The sequence below is a fragment of the Aureococcus anophagefferens genome, assembly GCF_000186865.1.
Source record: "Aureococcus anophagefferens unplaced genomic scaffold AURANscaffold_19, whole genome shotgun sequence".
Classification (NCBI taxonomy): domain Eukaryota; class Pelagophyceae; order Pelagomonadales; family Pelagomonadaceae; genus Aureococcus; species Aureococcus anophagefferens.
Window position 1 is genome coordinate 254930 of NW_008705579.1, and position 18340 is coordinate 273269.

Sequence of the window (18340 nt, forward strand, 5' to 3'; positions counted from 1 at the left end):
TCAACCTCGGCGCGACCAACGAGGCGATCCTCATCTTCTCGGACGAGAACTGCATCGCCTTCTGCCTCGCGCTCTGCCGCCTCGTCCAGCGCGGCCAGCAGTTCATCACGACGCAGATCAACGAGTGCCTCGCCAAGGCCTGGCTCCTGAAGGACAACGCCGGCGCGGGCGACAGCTCCCGCGTCGAGGACCACCTCAAGTTCTGCCTCGCGCAGCAGCAGTCCATGATCGACGCGCTCAACGCCAAGGCCGCGACGGACGCCGCGGCCAAGGCCGCCGCCGGCGGCAGCGGCGTCGCCGGCCGCGGCGGCGACAGCCTCGTCGCGCGCCGCGCCGCGCCGCCCGGCCCGGCGACGGCGGCGCGCGACGAGGCTGTCGCCGCCGCGGCCGGCGACGCCGCTGCCGCCGGCGGCGGCCTTGGCCGCGGCGTCCGTCGCGGCCTTGGCGTTGAGCGCGTCGATCATGGACTGCTGCTGCGCGAGGCAGAACTTGAGGTGGTCCTCGACGCGGGAGCTGTCGCCCGCGCCGGCGTTGTCCTTCAGGAGCCAGGCCTTGGCGAGGCACTCGTTGATCTGCGTCGTGATGAACTGCTGGCCGCGCTGGACGAGGCGGCAGAGCGCGAGGCAGAAGGCGATGCAGTTCTCGTCCGAGAAGATGAGGATCGCCTCGTTGGTCGCGCCGAGGTTGATGCTGCCGACGGTCGGGCGGTAGTTGCGGAACTTGCTGATCCAGAAGGACGTGAGGACGCCGTCGCCGCGGATGAAGCGCTCGAGATCCATGATCGCGCCCGCCGCGATCTCGATCGTCAAGGCGTCCGCGGAGAGGTCGCAGAGCCGGAAGCCCGTCGCCGTCTCGCAGAGGTGCTGGAGCGCCGCGCCGACGTTGGCGTCCATGCGCACCTGGTTCATGATGATGCCCTTGGCGACGAGGAGGTTGATGTTGTAGGGCCAGCTCAGGTAGGCCGCGGCCTTGTCGCCGTCGCGGCAGTTGATGCACTCGCCCGCCGCGCAGCAGAGGCTGCAGACCGCCATGAGGCACGTGATGCAGCGCAGCGACGTGCCCGACTGCTCGCAGTTCACGCAGTCCATGCCGATGGTCAACGGGCACTCCGCGGCGGAGCCCGCGTCGTCGCTCGTCGAGACCGCGCGCTTCTTGTCGGCCATGGACGCGAGCTGCTTCTTCTCGGGCGTCTTGGAGCGCGTGCGCGCGGCCACGTGGCCGTCGTCCTCGTCGTCCTCCTCCTGCTCCTCGTCGCGCGGCGCGACGCCGCGCGGGAGGCGCGGCTGGCGGTGGAGCGTCAGCGCGAGCGCGATGGGGACGTCGTCGGACGAGTCGGACTCGGGCTCCCCGAAGAGCGTGCGCATGGAGGCGCCCTCGGAGTCGTCGGCCGACGGCGGCTCGATGAGCGGGTACTGCACGAGGAACGGCTCGACGCTCGCGTGCGCGAAGTTCGCGTTGCTCCGCTTGTAGACGTTGACGCCCGTGTCCGGGAGGCGCTTGTAGGCCTCGCGGAGCAACTCGTCCGTGGCGCTGAGGTCGCGGCCGACGCGGACGAGGAGCTCGACCATGCGCGCGCTCTCGGACTCGAAGCGCAGCGTCTGCTGCGTGACGTCGCTCCAGAACGTGATCTCCGCCGCGTCGCCGAAGTGGTACCCCGTGTTGGAGTACACCTACGGGAACATGATCTCCCGACGACAAATGCCCCCGGAGCGCGGCGCGCGCGCCGCGGCGCGCCGCGAGGCCCGCGAGCGCGTGGCGCGGCGTCGCCCGATGGCCCGCGGCGGCCGCCGCGGCGACCCAGACGGCCGCGGCCGAAAAAAGACGCCGCGCCGCGCCGTGGGAAAGCACGGGAAGCCGTTCGATTGGCAGAAGGCATGCACGCTGTACCACGGGTGCTGCGAGCGGAAGAAGATTCGGTTACGGGATCTCGAGCGAAGGCGACGACGCGGCGCGCGGGAGGAGGGCCGAGTCGAATCGGACCGGCGGTCGAACGCGGGGTTCTGGTGGACGGACGGAGGCGGGCGGCGGGCGGGGGGTCGATTTGAGGTCTGATCGCGCGCGTACGACCCCGTGCGAAATTCTCTCGACGGCCGATCGACGAAACGAACCATCGCGCGCGGGAAGGGGGGGGGGGAGGGACTACTCACCGACATCTTACGGCCGGCGTACTCGACGCCGTACGAGAGCGTGTATTGCATACACCACTCTCCTTGAAGCAGCACGCGCACCACCGCGAGCACTTCAGAATTCTTGTAGCCACCATACAAGGGGCACTCCGCCGTGAAGGAAATCTGCGCCTCGTCGCGGCTCTGCGCTTCTTGGTATTGTTGCTCGAGGATGGCGAACGCGTTGACGCGGAAGACGATGCGCTTGTGCAGGCGGATGATGGCTCGGTCTGACATGGTGGCGATGACGTGGAGAATGCCTGTGCTTTGGGACTGTGGAATTGTGCACCACGTGTGTGGGCGGAGCACCTTAGCTGGCACCGGCAATCAGCGACGAACGCCGTCGCTTGCCCTCGATCGATTTTTTTGTCCGGGCGCGCGGCCTTGGAGATTTTTTGTCCGGGCCTCTCCATCTCGATGGGTGCAAAATTTGCCACAAAAACACGCCCGCTCGCGTCGATTCTGAGCCCCCCCCGCGCCTGACGAGCGCTGGAGAAGCCCCCCGACGACGCACGCAAACCGTGCCGTGCGTGGCGGCGAGCATGCGTCGGATTGAGGCGACTCACATCGCCCTGTCGGATCATCGCCCACCTGAATCAGAGGGCGAATTGTTTCGTTTCGGGGGGGTCGGACGCACGCGCCCCCGGGGGGCGGAATCACTCTTCGCGGGGGCGATCTCCGGGCGGCGCTTCGACGCGGGGCGGCCCCTGACGTTCGCCCCCGAGCCCCGCCTCATCCGACGGGCGTACTCGAGCCGTCGGGGCGGCGGCCGGGCTCCGGCTCCGCGCGGATTCCTCGGACGGAACGACGGACCCGCGGGGCCACCTCCGGTCGGCAGACCCACCGACCCAGCGCTTCCTGGAGGCGCGCCGCGCCGCTACGCGCCCGACGGCCGCCGCGGCGGTCGCGGCGACGGCGAAGGCGACGGGGCCGCGCTCCGGCGGCGCGCGGATGCGGTCCGGGCCGAGGCCCTCCTGTGCATCCGCCTGACGGCGCCGGACGTGCACGAAGGCGCGGTCGGCGAGGCGCCGACGATGACCCAGGACCGGCTCGCGCGGCGGGTCCTCGAGATCGACGCGCTGCCCGATCCCTCGGACCGGATCGCGTCCTACAAGACCCTCGCCGCCGCGATGGTCAAGGACTCCGAGGGCATGAAGAACGACGCGCCGGCGACGACCCCGGGCAAGAGCGTGCGGAGCGAGACCCTCGTGCCGGACGCGCGCGACGCGAAGCGGATGCCGCCGAGCGACGGGCAGGGCAGGACAAGGGTGATTCAACGTCGCTTCAACGTGAGTGTTCCGCGCGCGCGCGTTCTGGAAAAAGCATCCACGCTTCGAGACCGTTCCGAGAGATGATCGCTCGTCCAAAAATCAGCCGAAACGAGTGGAAAATGGCCGAGCTAGGAGCCTTTGAAGTTGGGAATTTCGCACTCTTGTCCTGCCCAGGCGACGGGCGCCGCGCCGCGTTCGACCAGAGGCTCCTGTCGCCCACGAAGAACGAGCGCCCCGCCGGCGGGTTGAAGGAGCTGGACCCCCGGCTCCGGTCGCCCGGCTCGGACAGCTCGTCCTTTGGCGGCTCCGAGGACCCGCTCGGCGACGTCGGATCCGATACCGCTTCGGACACCGACGAGTCGGCCGCGGGCCACGCCGGGCCCACCCCGAGCCGCGTCCTGCGACCCGGCCGAGGGCCGCGGCGCGCGCCGGCGGACGACGACGAAGGCCGCGCGACCGCGGACGACCCGTCGACGAGCCACGCGAGCGGCTCCGCGGCCGACGTCGATTCCCCCGCGAAGAGCGACGCGTCGATCGCGAACGCGCCGGGGGAGCCGGGCCACATGGACGAGACGGCCCTGAGCCTCGTCGGCTCGGGGTTCTCGCTCTCCGGCATCGCGAGGCTGTTCCAGTCGAGCGCGCTCGAGGTCCTCTACAGGCTCCTGAACGCGGACCCGCACTGGCGGCCCGCGGGCCTCGCGCCGCGCGTCGCGCCGCCCTCCGACGAGGACATCGAGTGCGCGCGCCGCGTCCGACATCGGTACGGGGCGGTGGCGGCGGCCCAGGCGACCATCGACGAGCACCCGCAGCTCGACGGCCTCGTAGCCGCGGTCGCGCGCCGCGAGGACCTCCACGCGCGGAATCTGAGGTTCTCGAAAGGCCTGCTCCTCAAGCTCAAGGCGCGCGTGCTCGACGTGGTCATCGACCGCGGCGGCGCCCAGGACGGCTACCTCGGCCTCACGCCCGAGCTCCTGCTCCAGGCCGCGTCGCCGGACAGCCCGCGGTGCCGCGAGGCCCGCGTCTACCTCCTGGCCTTCGTGCTCGTCTTCACCGGCGGGCGGAAGGAGTGCACCCGCACCCCTCACGACACGCCGTCGATCATCGGCCAGCGCGCCGAGGGCTTCGTCACGCCCGAGGGGGACCGCGCGCCGCTCGTCGTCCACGTGCCGCCGGCGCACGTCGCCGAGGCGGGCGCGCGCGTCCTCCGCCGCTTCCTGGCGCGGCCGTCCCGGCGCCCCGGCGGCAAGTGCGACTGGCGCCGCGCCATCGCGCGGTCCGGGCGCGACGACCTCTCCCCCCTTCTCGTCCTCGAGACGAAGCACGTGTTCGGCGGCGACCGGCCGCCGGGCACGGCGCGGCTCGCCTGGGTCGAGCACGATTTGCTGCTCCGGGCTGGCGGCGTCGAGGCTTTGGTCCTCGCGCTCAACGCCGCGGTCCGCGCGCTGCGCGACCTGCGCCTCGACAAGACGCAGCGGCTCCACCTCGAGACGGACACGCGCGAGTACATCCTCGACGCGGTGTGTCCGGTGGGGGAGCGCCTCGCGCTCGTCATGCCCGAGGGCGAGCCGTCGCAGCAGGGTGTCTCCATAGTCCGCGCGATCTGGGCCGTCGACCAGGCGACGACGGCCGCGCGGCGCGCGGAGTTCAACGCGTCGCACAAGATGTCGAGAAGGGCAATCATCTACAACGCGATATTCATGCACATGAGCAACCGCGCGGTCCCCCTCGACCCGCTCACCTTCCTCCTCCACCTCGACGCCCACGACGTCTTCGAGATGGCCCTGCGCGACGCCGACATGCGCGTCCGGCCCATATACCGCAGCAGCAGCGCGGCGCCCGACGCGTCGTACAACACGGCCGTCGCGCTCAATTGAGCTCGAGGCCATCGCCGCGCGCGTCGACGCCGCGGAGCAGGCCCAGCGCGACGGCGAGGCGCGCGTCGACGCCGCGGAGCAGGCCCAGCGCGACGGCGAGGCGCGCGGCAAATGCTGATTGTCGCGGCGCGCCGACGACGATGCCGCTGCGACGCTTCTGTGATGCCATGCCTTCCGATGTTTAGCAGCGCGGTCCGGCGTGCCGCTGGGCGACCTGGGCCACAACTTGCGACGAACCCGGGCCACGAGCTTGCGCGCGCGCGCGACGCCCCGATCCTCGCGCATCCTCGAGAACCACTTTGTGAGCGCGTGGTCAGGCAGCAAGATGCCCTCGACCGTGCGCTCCACTCATTCCATATGCCTAGTAAGCGGCGCGCCTCTAGCGTCGCGTGACGACGCTGACACGGATCCGCTGCTACCCGCCCGGCGCTGCCGTGACCCCGTCCCCGGGACGCGAGCTGGAGTGCTGGAGGCGGCTCGACGGGGAGGGCGACGTCGAGTGGGCGGGCGATGTCGAGGGACCCGGCGTCGGGGCGGCAGCTCCGCTCTCCCAGAGCAGGGCGCACCGGACCGGTCCGCTGATGCCCTACCGCGGCCCGGCACCGTGCCCGTCGCTCCCGGTTGCCCTCTGGGAGGCGCCGCTCCGTGGGCACGACGCGCCACTGGCGTCTGGGCTCTTACAAGGCGCGGGTGGCCACGGCCGTGCCACAGGGGCTGCTCTCGCGCCGGTTACGGAGGCCGCAGACGGAGGCGGACGGGCAGGTCCGCGGACCCCTCGCCTTGTGCGACGTGCTCTCTCTCTCTCTCTCTCTATTCTATTCTCTCTCTCTCCTTCTCTGTCAAAATCCCTATCACACGGCGGCCCCCTTCTCCCCTGAACCTCTGGAAACTGCCCATCCGTAGGTCCACATCTCGCGACGCGCCCCGCGACGACGCCGCGCGCGTCGCCGCCGAGGTCAAAGCGTTCATCAAGGAGATCAAGGAAGAAGCGCCCCGGCGCGACGAGGACTACGACGCGGACAACGCCAACGAGATGAAACGAGAGCTCAAGTCCGTCACGGAGGCCCTGTCGTCGCTCGCCGGCAACCCGGACGTCGCCGCGCTTCGGGCCGAAGTCGCGAGCCTGCGCGGCGCCCTGGCGTCCCCCGACGACCGCAAGCGCAAGGCCACGTACGCGAACCTGCAGAAAGACGTCGACGAGCTCCGGTCCCGCCGCAAGAGCGCCGCGCGGTCCGCGAGCCCGAAGCCCGTCGACGAGCGGAAGCTCCTCGACGCCATGCAGGCGCAGTTTCGCGCGTACGCCGACGATCTCAAGCGCGAGATCAAGAGCGGCCACGACAGCGACGACGTCAAGCGCGAGCTCGCGAATCTCCACCGCGGCCTCGCCGACCTGAAGGAGTCGCCGCGGTTCCACGGGCCCGAGGCGGAGGCGCCGATCTCGGCCATCTTCAAGGAGATCGAGCAGCTCCGCGAGGAGCAGCGCCGCGTGCCCGAGGCCCAGCCGCCGGCCCAGGAGCCGCGGAAGCAGCGGCGCATGACCTACGACAAGATCGCCATGGACCTGGACCGCCTCAAGCTCGACGTCGCGGCGACGGCCGAGCGCGAGCGGCACCTCGAGGAGCGCGAGGACCGGCTCGAGGACCGGCTGCTCAACAGCGGCCGCGGGCGGGACGACGACGCGGTGTCGACGGCCGTCGTCGCCCTCGAGAGCCGCCTGGGCGCCTACTTCGGCGCGCTCAAATCCGACCTGGAGCAGTCGAGCCGCCAGGCGTCCGCGCGCGACGAGGCGACGAGCGAGCTGGAGAGCTTGAAGCGGCAGGCGCCGGCCAGCGTCTCTCGCGCGCCGTCGATCGCGCGAAGAGAGAGAGCGTGGGGGAGCGGACCTCTTTGGACGGGCGCGCCGTCGACCGCGCGAAGAGAGAGTGCGGACGCGCCGCCGCGCAGGTCCAGGAGCTCCAGGTCGCGCGCCGCGTCGAGGAGCTCACGCCGCGGCCGGAGGAGGGCGCGGCGCTCCGCGCGATGGAGGCGAGGATCGTCGCCATGGCCGACGAGCTCCGCCACGCGCAGGAGGACGCGCGCCACGCCCAGGAGGACGCGCGCGAGGCCAAGGCCGGCGCGTCGCGGGACAACGAGTTCGGCCTGCTCCGCGGCGACGTCCGCGCGCTGTCGCAGACCGTCGAGTCGCTGTCGCCCCGCGGCGGCGGCCGCGCGCTCTTCGGCGACGCGCGCCACGAGGACCCGGACTTCGAGCGGCTCCGGCGCGACGTCGACCGCCTCTCCGGCGAGGACCGCCTCTCCGCGGACAAGCTCAAGGAGGCCGTGTCATCGTCCGTGGCCAAGGGCCTCGAGGCCGCGACGCCCCGCCGCGACGACCAGGCCTCGGAGCTCCAGCGGGCGCTCCTCGCGCAGTCGACCGCCCTCAACGCGCTTACGGAAGAGATCCGCCGCGACCGGGGCCGCGACGCGCCCGCGGGCACCGGCGAGCTCGAGCAGCTGCGACTCCGCTTCGAGGCCGTCGAGCGGCAGCAGCGCGAGACGCCGTCGGCCGCGGCCGACGACCGGCTCAAGGCGGAGCTGCTGAGCGCCATCAAGAGCGAGACGCAGGCGCGCGTCCGGCGTCGTTTTTCGCGTTTGGGGGCTTTGGGAGGACGAACGCGGGCGGGGAAGGGGAGTGGGCGATGGACCCCGTCTCCGCTCGTTCGAGAGAAGCCCCGATATCAACACAACAACCATGACGCGCTCCCCCCTACACAACGACCATGACCACAGGAGCTCAAGGCGCGCATGCTCGAGCGGGAGGGCTCCGCCGTGGCCCAGCTCCAGCAGCAGATCCTGCAGCTCAAGGACGACGTCGCCCGGAGCCAGAACCAGGGCGAGCGCGACGCGGGCCGCAAGGACCTCGAGTCCATGCACCGCCAGCTCGAGGATCTGAAGCGCGCGCCGCCCAGCACGGACGAGCCCTACCGCCTCCTCGAGCGCCAGTTCGTCGAGCACGCGCGGGCCATGCGCGCGGCGGCGTCCGACTCCGCTCGTCGGCGGGGACGCGCGTCGTTCGGGGAACCGTCGTCGACGGGGAGGCGCGTTCGTCGCCGAGGGACACGCGCGTGATGACGAGGAAGCGCGACGCTGCCGCGGGACGACGACGACGCCGCCGCCGTCGCGGGGCCGCAGTGGCTCGTCTTCAACCACCGCTCCGACGCAGGCGCGACGACCTCCGGAGCCTTCGCGACACGGCCGCCGAGGCCGGGTCGCGGTCGCCGCGGTCGCACGGCGAGTCCGTCGCCGCGGCGAGCCTCGAGCGCCAGCTGGAGAAGATCTCCGACGACATGGCCGAGCTCAAGTCCTCGAAGCGCGACGGCGACCCCCTGGCCCAGCTCCGCGCGCGGCCGGCGTCCGCCGCGTCGCGCCGGTCGTCTCGTCCGAGAGATCGCCGTCGACGGTTCGCCGGGGGAACCGTCGAGCACGAATACGACACAGGCGCGGACGTCGACGGCGTCCAGGGCGCGATCCGCGCGATCCGCGACGCCGACGGCCGCACGGCCGCGCGGGGCGAGTTCGAGGCCATCGCCGCGCGCGTCGACGCCGCGGAGCAGGCCCAGCGCGACGGCGAGGCGCGCGTCCTCTCGGCCCTCGACGGCCAGCTCAAGGTGCGTGGTCTCTTCTGTTTTTCTCCCCCATCGAGTCGTCGAAACATAGGTCGTGACCGACCAGATCGCCGAGCTCGGCCGGAAGCGCGAGCGGACGGCCCACAAAGACCTCGAGGACCGCGTGTCCGGCCACGTCGAGACGCTCAAACGCGAGGTCGACCTCGTCCGCGACGCGCCCAAGGAGAACGTGGCGCTGCGGCGCGCAGCGGCGTCCGCGATTCGAGCTTGGCGCCATCTGGTTTTCTCCGGCCTTCCGGCTTCGCTTCGCTCGTTGTTCGGCGCCCCTCGCGCCGTCGAGGGCGCAGACGAGGCGCGGGGACGAGAGGAACGGGTGCAAGCAAAATGGCGTCTCTCCCACCGCACGGCCCGCTCGAAAAAGACCAACTCCTCTTCGATCGCCGAAAAGTTTGCCACAAACGAGTGGGGGGTCTTTTAGAATGGACCGCCTGGCGGGAGAGAACCCAATGTTGCTCACTCCGCCGCCCTCCAGGTCCGAGGTCACGAAGCTCTCCGAGGACGTGGCCGCGTTGAAGGCCCACGCGCAGCACGCGCGGTCCGCCGACGGCGTCGAGGACCGGCTCCGGTCGCTCGCGGAGACGGTCCAGAACCTGCCGACGTCGCTCTCCCGCGACGCGACGTCCGACGCCGTCAAGCAGCTCTCGGAGACCGTGCTCGGCGAGCTCCGGCGGCGCGACGCGGCGCCCGTCGCGGCGCGGCCCGACGTCGACGAGAAGCTCGCGCTCCGCTTCGAGAGGCTCGAGCGCGCGCTCGAGAACGCCGTCGCCCAGCGGCCCGCCCGCGCCCCCGACGACGGCGCGCTCGAGCGGCGCCTCGGCGCCGTCGACGCCGCCTTGGACGCCGTCAAGCGCGACGTCGCCGACGCCGTGGGCAAGCAGCGCGACGCGGCGGACGCGCTGGCCAGGAGCGTGGACGCGCAGCTGCGCGACGTCCGCAAGTCCGTCGACGACGGCCGCGCCGAGAGCGCGCGCTTGCTCGAAGCGACGACGGCGAAGCTGTCCGAGGAGCTGCGGGCCCACAAGTCGACCAGCGGCGACGCGCGCGCGTCGATGGCCCTCGAGCTCAAGGCGATCCACGACGCCGTCGGCGCGCTCAAGGAGACCGTGCGCAGCGCGTCCGTCGAGGCGCCCCTGCGCGCGTTGGAGTCCCAGATCAACACGCAGACGTCGACCTTGCGAGAGACCATCGAGCGGGAGAGGGACGCGACGCGCGAGTCCACGCGCGACCTCGTCCGCGAGGAGCTCCGCGGGCTCCGAGCGAAGACGTCGGACCTCCGCGAGGCCGTCGACGGCGGCGTCGTGTCCTCCGCGGCGGCGTGCGTTCCGGCGTCTTCTTCACGGCGCGCGAGCGAAACAACGACACGCCGCAGGTCCGGCTTCGAGACGCTCAGCAAGCGCCTCGACGACTTCGTCGAGGAAGTCCGGCGCGAGCTGCGCAAGGGCGGCGCCCTGGGCACGCCGCAGACGCCCGTGCGCTTCTCCGAGGACGCCCCGGAGATCCGCGACCTCGTGAAGCGCGTCGAGGCCGCCGAGGCGAGCGGGACCGCGAAGGTCGACGCTTTGCAGGAGCGCGTCAAGCTGCTCGCCGACGACGCGCGGCGCCACGAGGAGACGCGCTGGTCCGCGCGCGACCAGCAGACGACGCAGACCCTGAAGGACCTGGAGCGGCGCCTCGAGGATCTCCAACGGACGCAGTCCCGGGACCGCGAGTCGCCGCGGCTGCTCGAGAAGCGCCTCGACGACGTCGAGCGGCGCGTCCAGAGCTCGCCGACGCCCTACGACTCGTCGAAGCTCGAGGCGTCGTTCTCGTCGGCCCTCGAGCAGGGCAAGCGCGAGTCCGAGGCGCGGTCGGCGGCGCTCGAGCGGTCCTCGGACGCGCGCGTCGCGGCGCTCGAACGGGCCGCGGAGGCTCGATCGAAGGCGCTCGAGCAGTCCATCGCCGACCACGGCGCGCGGTTGACGGCGGAAATGACAAAACTCCGGGAGTCCACGGCGCGGGAGCGCGCCTCGGGCGAGGTCGCGGCGCTCGCGGCCAAGGTCGGCGAGCTCTCGGCCGCGCCGAGGACGGACGGCGCGAGCGACGCCGTCCGGCTCCTCGGCGAGCAGCTCAAGGAGCACGCGACGGCCGTGAAGGACACGCTCGAGGGCCTGACGGGCTGGCGCGACGAGCACACGAAGGAGGCGCTGCAGAAGTTGGACGCGCGCCTCGACGCGCTCGCGGCCGACGTCCGCGAGGCCGGCCGCGCGGCGCCCGCCCCCGCGGCGCCGTCGGCGCTCGAGGCCCAGGTCCAGGAGCACGCCGTCGCGCTCGCCGAGGCCATGCGCCACCTCAAGGAGTCGTCCGCGCGCGACACCGCGAGCGACGAGCTCCGCGCGCTGGCGGCCAAGGTCGCGGCGCTGGCCGCGGCGCAGCAGGCGGCGTCGGAGAAGACCGTCCTCGCCGTGGAAGCGCAACTGAGAAGCCACGACGACCGCCTGAGAGATGCGCTCCAGGCGACGGCCCTCAACGACGTGTCGAGCCGCGAGGAGCTCAAGGGTCTGGAACGGCAGGTGTCCTCTTTGCGCGACGCGACGAAGGACGCGTTCGAGAAGCTCATCGTCCAGCACACGGCCTCGCTTCGCGAGGACATGAGCAAGCTCCGGGAGTCGTCCGCGCGCGACCGCGCCGCCGACGATCTGGCGGCGCTCCGGAGCGACGTCGACGCGCTCTCGCGGAACCCGCGGTCCGACGAGTCCGTCGTCAAGGCCGTCGAGGCGCAGCTCGCGCTCCACAGGGCCCACGTCGACCGGGCCCTCGCCGACGCCACGGACGACGGCACGAAGGAGGCCCTCGCCCGGCTCCAGGCGCGCATGGACGACGTCGTCGAGGCGTCGCGGTCCGAGAAGCCGGCGCCGGCCGTCGACGAGCGCTTCGTGGAGGCGGCGATCGCGAAGCACGGGGCGTCGCTCATGGCGGAGATGGGCCGCTTAAAAGACGCGGCGGCGCGGGAGAAGGCGTCGGACGAGATCCGCGTCCTCCGCGAGAAGCTCGAGAGCCGGCCGGCGGAGGACGGCGTCGTGCAAACTTTGGAGCGCCAGCTCGCGAGCCACACGGCGACGATCCAGTCCGCGCTCAAGGACCGCGCGGCGCCGTCCGAGGAATTGTTGGCGCTGAAGAGCGCCGCGGGAGCCGGCGTCTCGTGTTTTGTGAGAGATCTGGGGAGGGGCGAGAACCGCACTCACTCTGGCTTCCGGGGCCGCTGAAGATCGGGGCGAGCACCACACTCCCATAGGTCGAACAGCTGCAGCGAACCGCGTCGGACCGCGGCGCCGACGTCGCGCGCCTGGAGCGGGCCATCGAGACGCAGATCTCCCAGATCCGCGCGGACTTTCGCGACCTCGCGCGGTCGACGACCCGAGACGCCGCCGCGGCCGAAGTCCAATCCCTCAAGGAAAAGGTCGCCGAGCTCGCCGCGAGGAAGCCCGACGACCGCGCCGTCGTCGACGCCGTCGAGCGCCAGGCGGACCGGCTCGCCGCGGCGGTCAAGGACGCGGCCGCGGCGTCGCGCGGCCGCGACGGCGACGCGTTCCAGACTTTAGCCGCCGCCGTCGACGACCTCAAAAGGGCCGCGGCCGCGCCGCCGGACACGAGCGCGCTCGCCAAGCAGATCGAGACGCACACGGCCGCGCTCCGCGCGTTTCGCAGCGTCGCGCAATTTGGGAAAGTTTTTGAAATGAAACTCGCAGGCGAGGAGATGCGCCACCTGCGGGAGTCGACGTCGCGCGACGCGGCCGCGGACGAGGTCAAGAACCTCCGCGAGAAGTTCCTCGAGTTCCAGGTCGCGGCGAACGCGCCCCGCGACGACCGCGACGCCGTCGCCCGCAACCTGGAGGCCCAGCTGGCCAAGCACACGTCCGCCGTCACCGCAGCGATCCGCGAGACGTCGCGGAGCGACGGCGCGAGGGACGACCTGAAGAGCCTCCAGCTCGATTTCCGCGCGCTCCAGGACACGGTGGCACGGGGCCTGGAGGACGCGCGGCGCGAGCGGCGCGCCGTGCACGAGGCGCCCGCGCCCGCGTCCGAGTCGCCGCGGCTGAAGGCGCTGGAGCGGTCCATCGCGGACATCGCCACGGGCCTCAAAGACGACATGGCGCGGCTCCGCGAGTCGACGGCGCGGGACCACGCCGCCGGCGCGTTGGCGTCGCTGTCGGAGAAGGTCTCCGCCCTGCAGTCGCGGCGCCCCGAGGAGCCGGCGTCGACGGTCGCCCGCAACCTGGAGGCGCAGCTCGCGCAGCACGCGGACCGCGTGCAGAACGCCATCCTCAACTCGAACACGCGCAGCGACGGCGTCAAGGACGAACTGCGGCATCTGCAGCAGACCATGCTGGACGTCCAGCGGCAGACGCGCGACGCGGCCGAGGGCAAGTACCAGGGCAGGACAAGAGAGCGAAATTCCCAACTTCAAAGCCTCATATCTCGGCCGTTTTCCACTCGTTTCGGCTGATTTTTGGACGAGCGATCATCTCTTGGAACGGCCTCGAAGCGTGGATGCTTTTTCCGGAACGCGCGCGCGCGGAACACTCACGTTGAAGCGACGTTGAATCTCTCTTTTCCTGCCCAGGCAAGCACGCGGACGTGTCGGCGTCCGTGCGAAACCTCGAGCAGCAGCTCGCGAGCCACAGCGCGTCGCTCCGCGACGAGATGAGGCACGTCACGGATGGCGCGGCGCGCAGCGCCGCCGCGGAGGAGCTACGGCGCCTCCACGAGACCGTCGCGGAGCTGAAGCGGCGCCCCGACGCCGAGGACGGGTCCGCCGTCGCCGTCAAGGCCCTCGAGCTTCAGCTCCAGCAGCACACGGCCACGATTCGCGACGCCATCACGTCGACGCGCAGCGGCGACCCTCGGGCCGACGAATTGCGGTCGCTCCAGCAGCAGGTCGTGGAACTTCGCGAGAAGAGTCGCGCGGACGCGGCGATCAGCGCCGCCATGGTCGCGATGACGCCCACGAAGGACGCGACCATGGAGCGCGAGTTCGAGAAGCACACGTCGGCGCTCCGCGCGTACGGCCGCGTCCGTGTGGCACGGTGTTCTTCATGCCGTTCTTCGCAGGCCTCGAGATGCGCGACCTCAGGGACGGCGCGGCGCGCGACCGCGCGTCCGAGGAGATCAAGATCCTCACGGACCGCGTCGGCGCGCTGTCGTCGTCCGACGACGGCGGCGCGTTGAAGGCTCTGGAAACGCAGCTCAACCAGCACACGGTGGCGCTTCGCGAGGCGCGCTTCTCCGCGCGACTCGTTTCGCCCCGCGATCTCGTCGACGTCGCGCGTCGTAGGCCATCAAGGAGACGAACGCCGCCGGCGACGCGCGGAGCCGCGACGCGCGAGACGATCTGCGACGCCTCCAGGAGCAAGTCCTGGCGCTCCAAGAGAAACAAGCGCGGGCGTCGGCCGCGGCGATCGGCGAAATTCGCGACCAGGTCGGCGAGCTTCGACGGACCGCGGCGGACCAGGGGACCGCCGCGGGCAGGCTCGAGGCGTCCATCGCCGCGCAGACGGCCCAGCTGAAGGACGACGTGGGCCGCCTGCTCCGCGAGTCGACGCAGGCGGCCGCCGCGCTGTCGGAGAAGGCGTCGGCCGACGTCCGGCTCCTCGCGGAGAGGGTCTCGGCGCTCCAAGCCGCGACGAACCACGACAGCGCGGAGCGCGACGTCGTCAAGGTCCTGGAGGCCCAGCTCGCCGGCCACACGCAGTCGCTCCGCGAGGCCATCGTCGAGCGGCGCGGCGAGACGGAGGGCGAGCGCGCGCTGCGAGCGGAGCTCGAGGGCCTCAAGAGGTACGCGCTTCGCGTCCGCCGTACCTCAGATCACCCGTCTCCTTTAGGCACATGGACGAGCTGCGCGCCGCCGCGGCGAAGCCGCCGCCGGAGCCGTCGACGAAGGCGTTGGAGGAGGCCATCGCCGCGCACACGTCGTCGCTTCGCGAGGATTCCCGCGTCTCCTCGGCGAACGTTGAGAAGAAAAAAAACACGCGCCGCACCACAGGCGAGGAGATGCGCCACCTTCGCGAGTCGACGGCCCGGGACCGCGCCGCCGACGACCTGACGGCGCTCGCCGAAAAAGTCGCGCGGCTCGAGCAGGGCGCGCCGGGGCAGAAAGACGTCGCCGCGTCGTTGGAGGCGCAGCTCGCGCAGCACGCGAAGACGCTCACGGCGGCCATCGAGGGCGGGCGCGGCGAGGACCGGCGCGACGACGAGCTCCGGCGCCTCCAGGCTCAGGTCGACGACGTGCGGCGCCAGGCCGAGGCGGCCGCGCGGCCCAAGACGGCGCCCGCGCCCGCGCCGACGGACGACGAGACCAAGGCGGCCGTCGCCAAGCTCTCGGACCGCGTCGCGAGCGTCGTCGAGGAGCTCCGGGGCGACCGGAGCCGCGCCGCCGAGGCCGAGGCGCGGAGCCTCAAGGACGAGGTGAAGAGCCTCGAGGCTCGCCTCGAGAGTTCGGGCGGCGAGCGGAGCCGCGCGTCCGCGGAGAAGCTCGACGGCGCCCTCGCGCGCCAGCGCGAGGCGCTGGAGCAGGTCCTCCGGGACGCGACGCGGGATTTAAGGGACGAACTGCGGTCGACGGACGGCGCCGCGAAGGCGCGGGCCGCGGACCTCGAGGGCAAGCTCTCGAGCGCCGCGGCGGCGGAGGCGTCGCGCGCGACGGAGCTCAAGCAGCAGCAGGACCTGATTCGCCAGGTCCAGAGCCAGCTCGAGGCGACGCAGCGCCAGCTCGACGATCTCCGGGGCGCCCACGACCGCGACGCGGCGTCCGCCGAGAAGGCGCGGCAAGCTCAGGAGACGACGGCGCGCGAGCTCGCGGAGCTCCGCCGCGAGCGCGAGCGCGAGGCCCTCTCGGCGGCGGCGGCGGAGCGCGCGGCGCTCGACTCGGCCATGAAGGCCCAGACGGCGGAGGTGGCCGCGCTCAAGCTCAAGCTCGCGGAGCGGGAGGCCGAGCCGCGGCCGTCGGGGACCGCCGCGTCCCTGGAAGCCATCCAGAAGCAGCTCGAGGATCTCGCGTCGTCGCGGACGCGCCGGGGCCGGCGGCGCGACGGCGACTCGAGCGGCGACGAGGCGTCGGACCACCTGAAGCTGCTCCGCCGCGATCTCGCGGATCTCAAGCGATCCCGGGAGGAGGACGCCGCGGCCGCGCGCGAAGCCCTGGAGGACATCGCCAAGCAGCTCGGCGACGTGCGCCAGAGCCAGGCGCCCCAGGTCGAGGACCACCACGACGAGGAGCTGCTGCTCCGGAGCCGCGGCGCGCGGGCGAACCGGCGGTCGCGGCAGCGGTACCAGGCCGACGACGACGAGTCGTCCCTCGGCAGCGGCCCCGCCGCCCGGCGGTCGCGGCGGCCCTACAACTCCAACGTGATCCACAACACGATCCACGCGGCCGCGCCCGCGGCCGCGCCGCGCGCGCCGCCCGTCTCCGACGCGCTCCGCGCCGAGCTCGACGACATCCGCGACGCCCAGGAGCGCAACGCGGCGGCGGCGCGCGCGGCCATGGACGTCGTCCAGCGCCAGCTCGGCGCCCTCGCGGGCCTCGACGCCTACGACGCGCCGCGGACCGCGCGGGGCCCCGGCCCGTCGCCGGCCGACGACGACCCCGACGAGGCCCTCGTGCCCCGCGAGCCGCTGCTGGCCGCGCGCGCGGGCGACGACGCCTACGCGGCGTCGTCGCTGGACGCCGTGCGCGGCCGTTTAGGGGCCATGCGCGAGCGGCGGTTCCGCGAGGCGCAGGACGCGGAGCGGCTCGAGCGCCGCGCGTTGCGGTCGACGATCCACGCGGCGCGCCGCGACGTCGCCGGCGAGGGCCAGGAACTGCGCCAGATGCTCGGCCTCATGCAGGACCAGCTCAAGACGCTGGACCGCGTCGTCGGGCTCGAGCCCTTCGCCGCGACGCCGCGCCGCGACGAGCCGCGCGACGCGGTCTTCGAGGCGCCCGCGCCGCCGCCGGCCGACGACGCGCTCAAGACTTTGAAGCACATCCAGGCCCAGCTCGCCGACGCCCAGGCCGCGCGCAACGAGGAGGCCGCGAGCCGCGAGACGGCCGTGAAAGAGCTCGCCGCGGAGCTGGAAGTGTTAAAGCGCGAGAAGAAGGAGTCGGCCTGGACGAGCGACGTCCTGGGCAAGGCGCGCGAGGACGCCGCGGAGACGTTGCGCCTGTCCATCGAGCCCCTCGCCGAGCGGCTCCAGGGTCTCGAGGAGGCGCGGGCGAAGGGCGAGGCCGGCGACGGCGCGCGGGACGAGGAGCGGCGGGCCAAGGCGGCCGACGACCTCCGGGCGTCCTTCGCGGCCGAGCGGTCGGGCTACGAGGCGCGCGTCGCCGCGTTGGAGCAGGACCTCGCCGCCGCGGAGGCGCGGGCGGCCAAGGCCCAGGAGGACAAGGCGGCCGCGGACGAGGACCGCGACGACGCGGCGTCGCGGCTCGAGGCGCTCGAGCGCGCCGCGGCGGACCCGACGAAGGCTTTAGTGGACCGGAGTCGCGTCGTCGACGCCCTGCGCGCCCAGCTCGCCGACGCCGACGCCGCGAAAGATCGGGCCGAGCGCGCGACGGACGTCGACGGCTTCGCGCGCCAAGCGGCCGAGGACCTCGCGGCCGCGCGCCGCGAGGCCGGCGAGTGGCGGCGGCGCGCCGAGGGCGCGGACCGCGCCTGGGCGGACCTGAACCGCGACCGCGACGCGGCCCTCGCCGGCGAGCGGGGCGCGCGCGCGGAGCTCGAGGCGCGCGAGGCCGAGTTCCTCGGGACGCTCGCGGAGCGCGACGCGCGGTGCTCGAGCCTCCAGCGCGAGATCGCGCACCTCGCCCGCGACGGCGAGGGCGACAAGCGCCGCGCCGACGCCGTCACCGTCCTCCGCGACGCGCTCCTGAAGACGCAGGCCGAGGACGTCGAACGCGCGCGGACCGCGCTCGCGCGGACGCGCGACCTCCTCGCGGCCCGCGACGCCCTCGCGCGCGCGGCGCCCGACGCCGACGCCGCGGCCTGGCGCGCCCGCGCCCGCGAGTACGAGGACAAGTACCGGACCGCGGAGGCCCAGGGCGCCGTCGGCGACGTCCTCGCCGCGCGCGCGACCGCGGACCACCTCAACCTCGAGCTCGCCCGCGAGCGGCGGCGGACCAAGGCGCGGAAGGGCGGTTGAGTCCTGTTTTGTGACTAAACTAGTGATATCTACGCTGGTTTCTGAGGTTGGACCGCGGCCGAGGCTCGTACGCGCGCGGGTCGAGACCTCGTGTTGGGGAGCGGCTCGCCGGCGACGCCGCCCGAGATGGCCGGAGCCGATCACCTTGCTCGGGCACCTTGTAGGAGCGGCTCACAGCGTATTCTTCTTTTTTTTGGCGAGCGGCGCGCCGC

The 18340-nt window shown here is 72.5% G+C and overlaps 2 protein-coding genes across 2 annotated transcripts in view; one reads left to right on the plus strand and one right to left on the minus strand.

Moving 5' to 3' along the window:
- Window positions 1–2402, minus strand: part of AURANDRAFT_66052 (hypothetical protein) — a gene marked incomplete at both ends in the record, with an annotated part of 3021 nt that extends 619 nt beyond the window's left edge. Inside the window, 2 exons of the mRNA XM_009041231.1 lie at window positions 369–1670; window positions 2148–2402. Coding sequence (XP_009039479.1) covers window positions 369–1670; window positions 2148–2402 — 1557 coding nt within the window. The remainder of the gene's footprint in view (window positions 1–368; window positions 1671–2147) is intronic.
- A 797-nt stretch (window positions 2403–3199) lies between these two features.
- Window positions 3200–18128, plus strand: AURANDRAFT_66053 (hypothetical protein; the record flags this gene model as incomplete). The annotated part of the gene is made up of 15 exons (XM_009041131.1): window positions 3200–3443; window positions 3611–5282; window positions 6214–7141; window positions 7255–7920; window positions 8080–8327; window positions 8513–8727; window positions 8788–8957; window positions 9007–9167; window positions 9448–10290; window positions 10345–12160; window positions 12247–13447; window positions 13576–14028; window positions 14064–14212; window positions 14287–14786; window positions 14834–18128. 15 exons carry the CDS (start codon window positions 3200–3202, stop codon window positions 18126–18128), a joined length of 12561 nt encoding a protein of 4186 aa, XP_009039379.1.
- Between the last annotated feature and the right edge of the window lie 212 nt (window positions 18129–18340).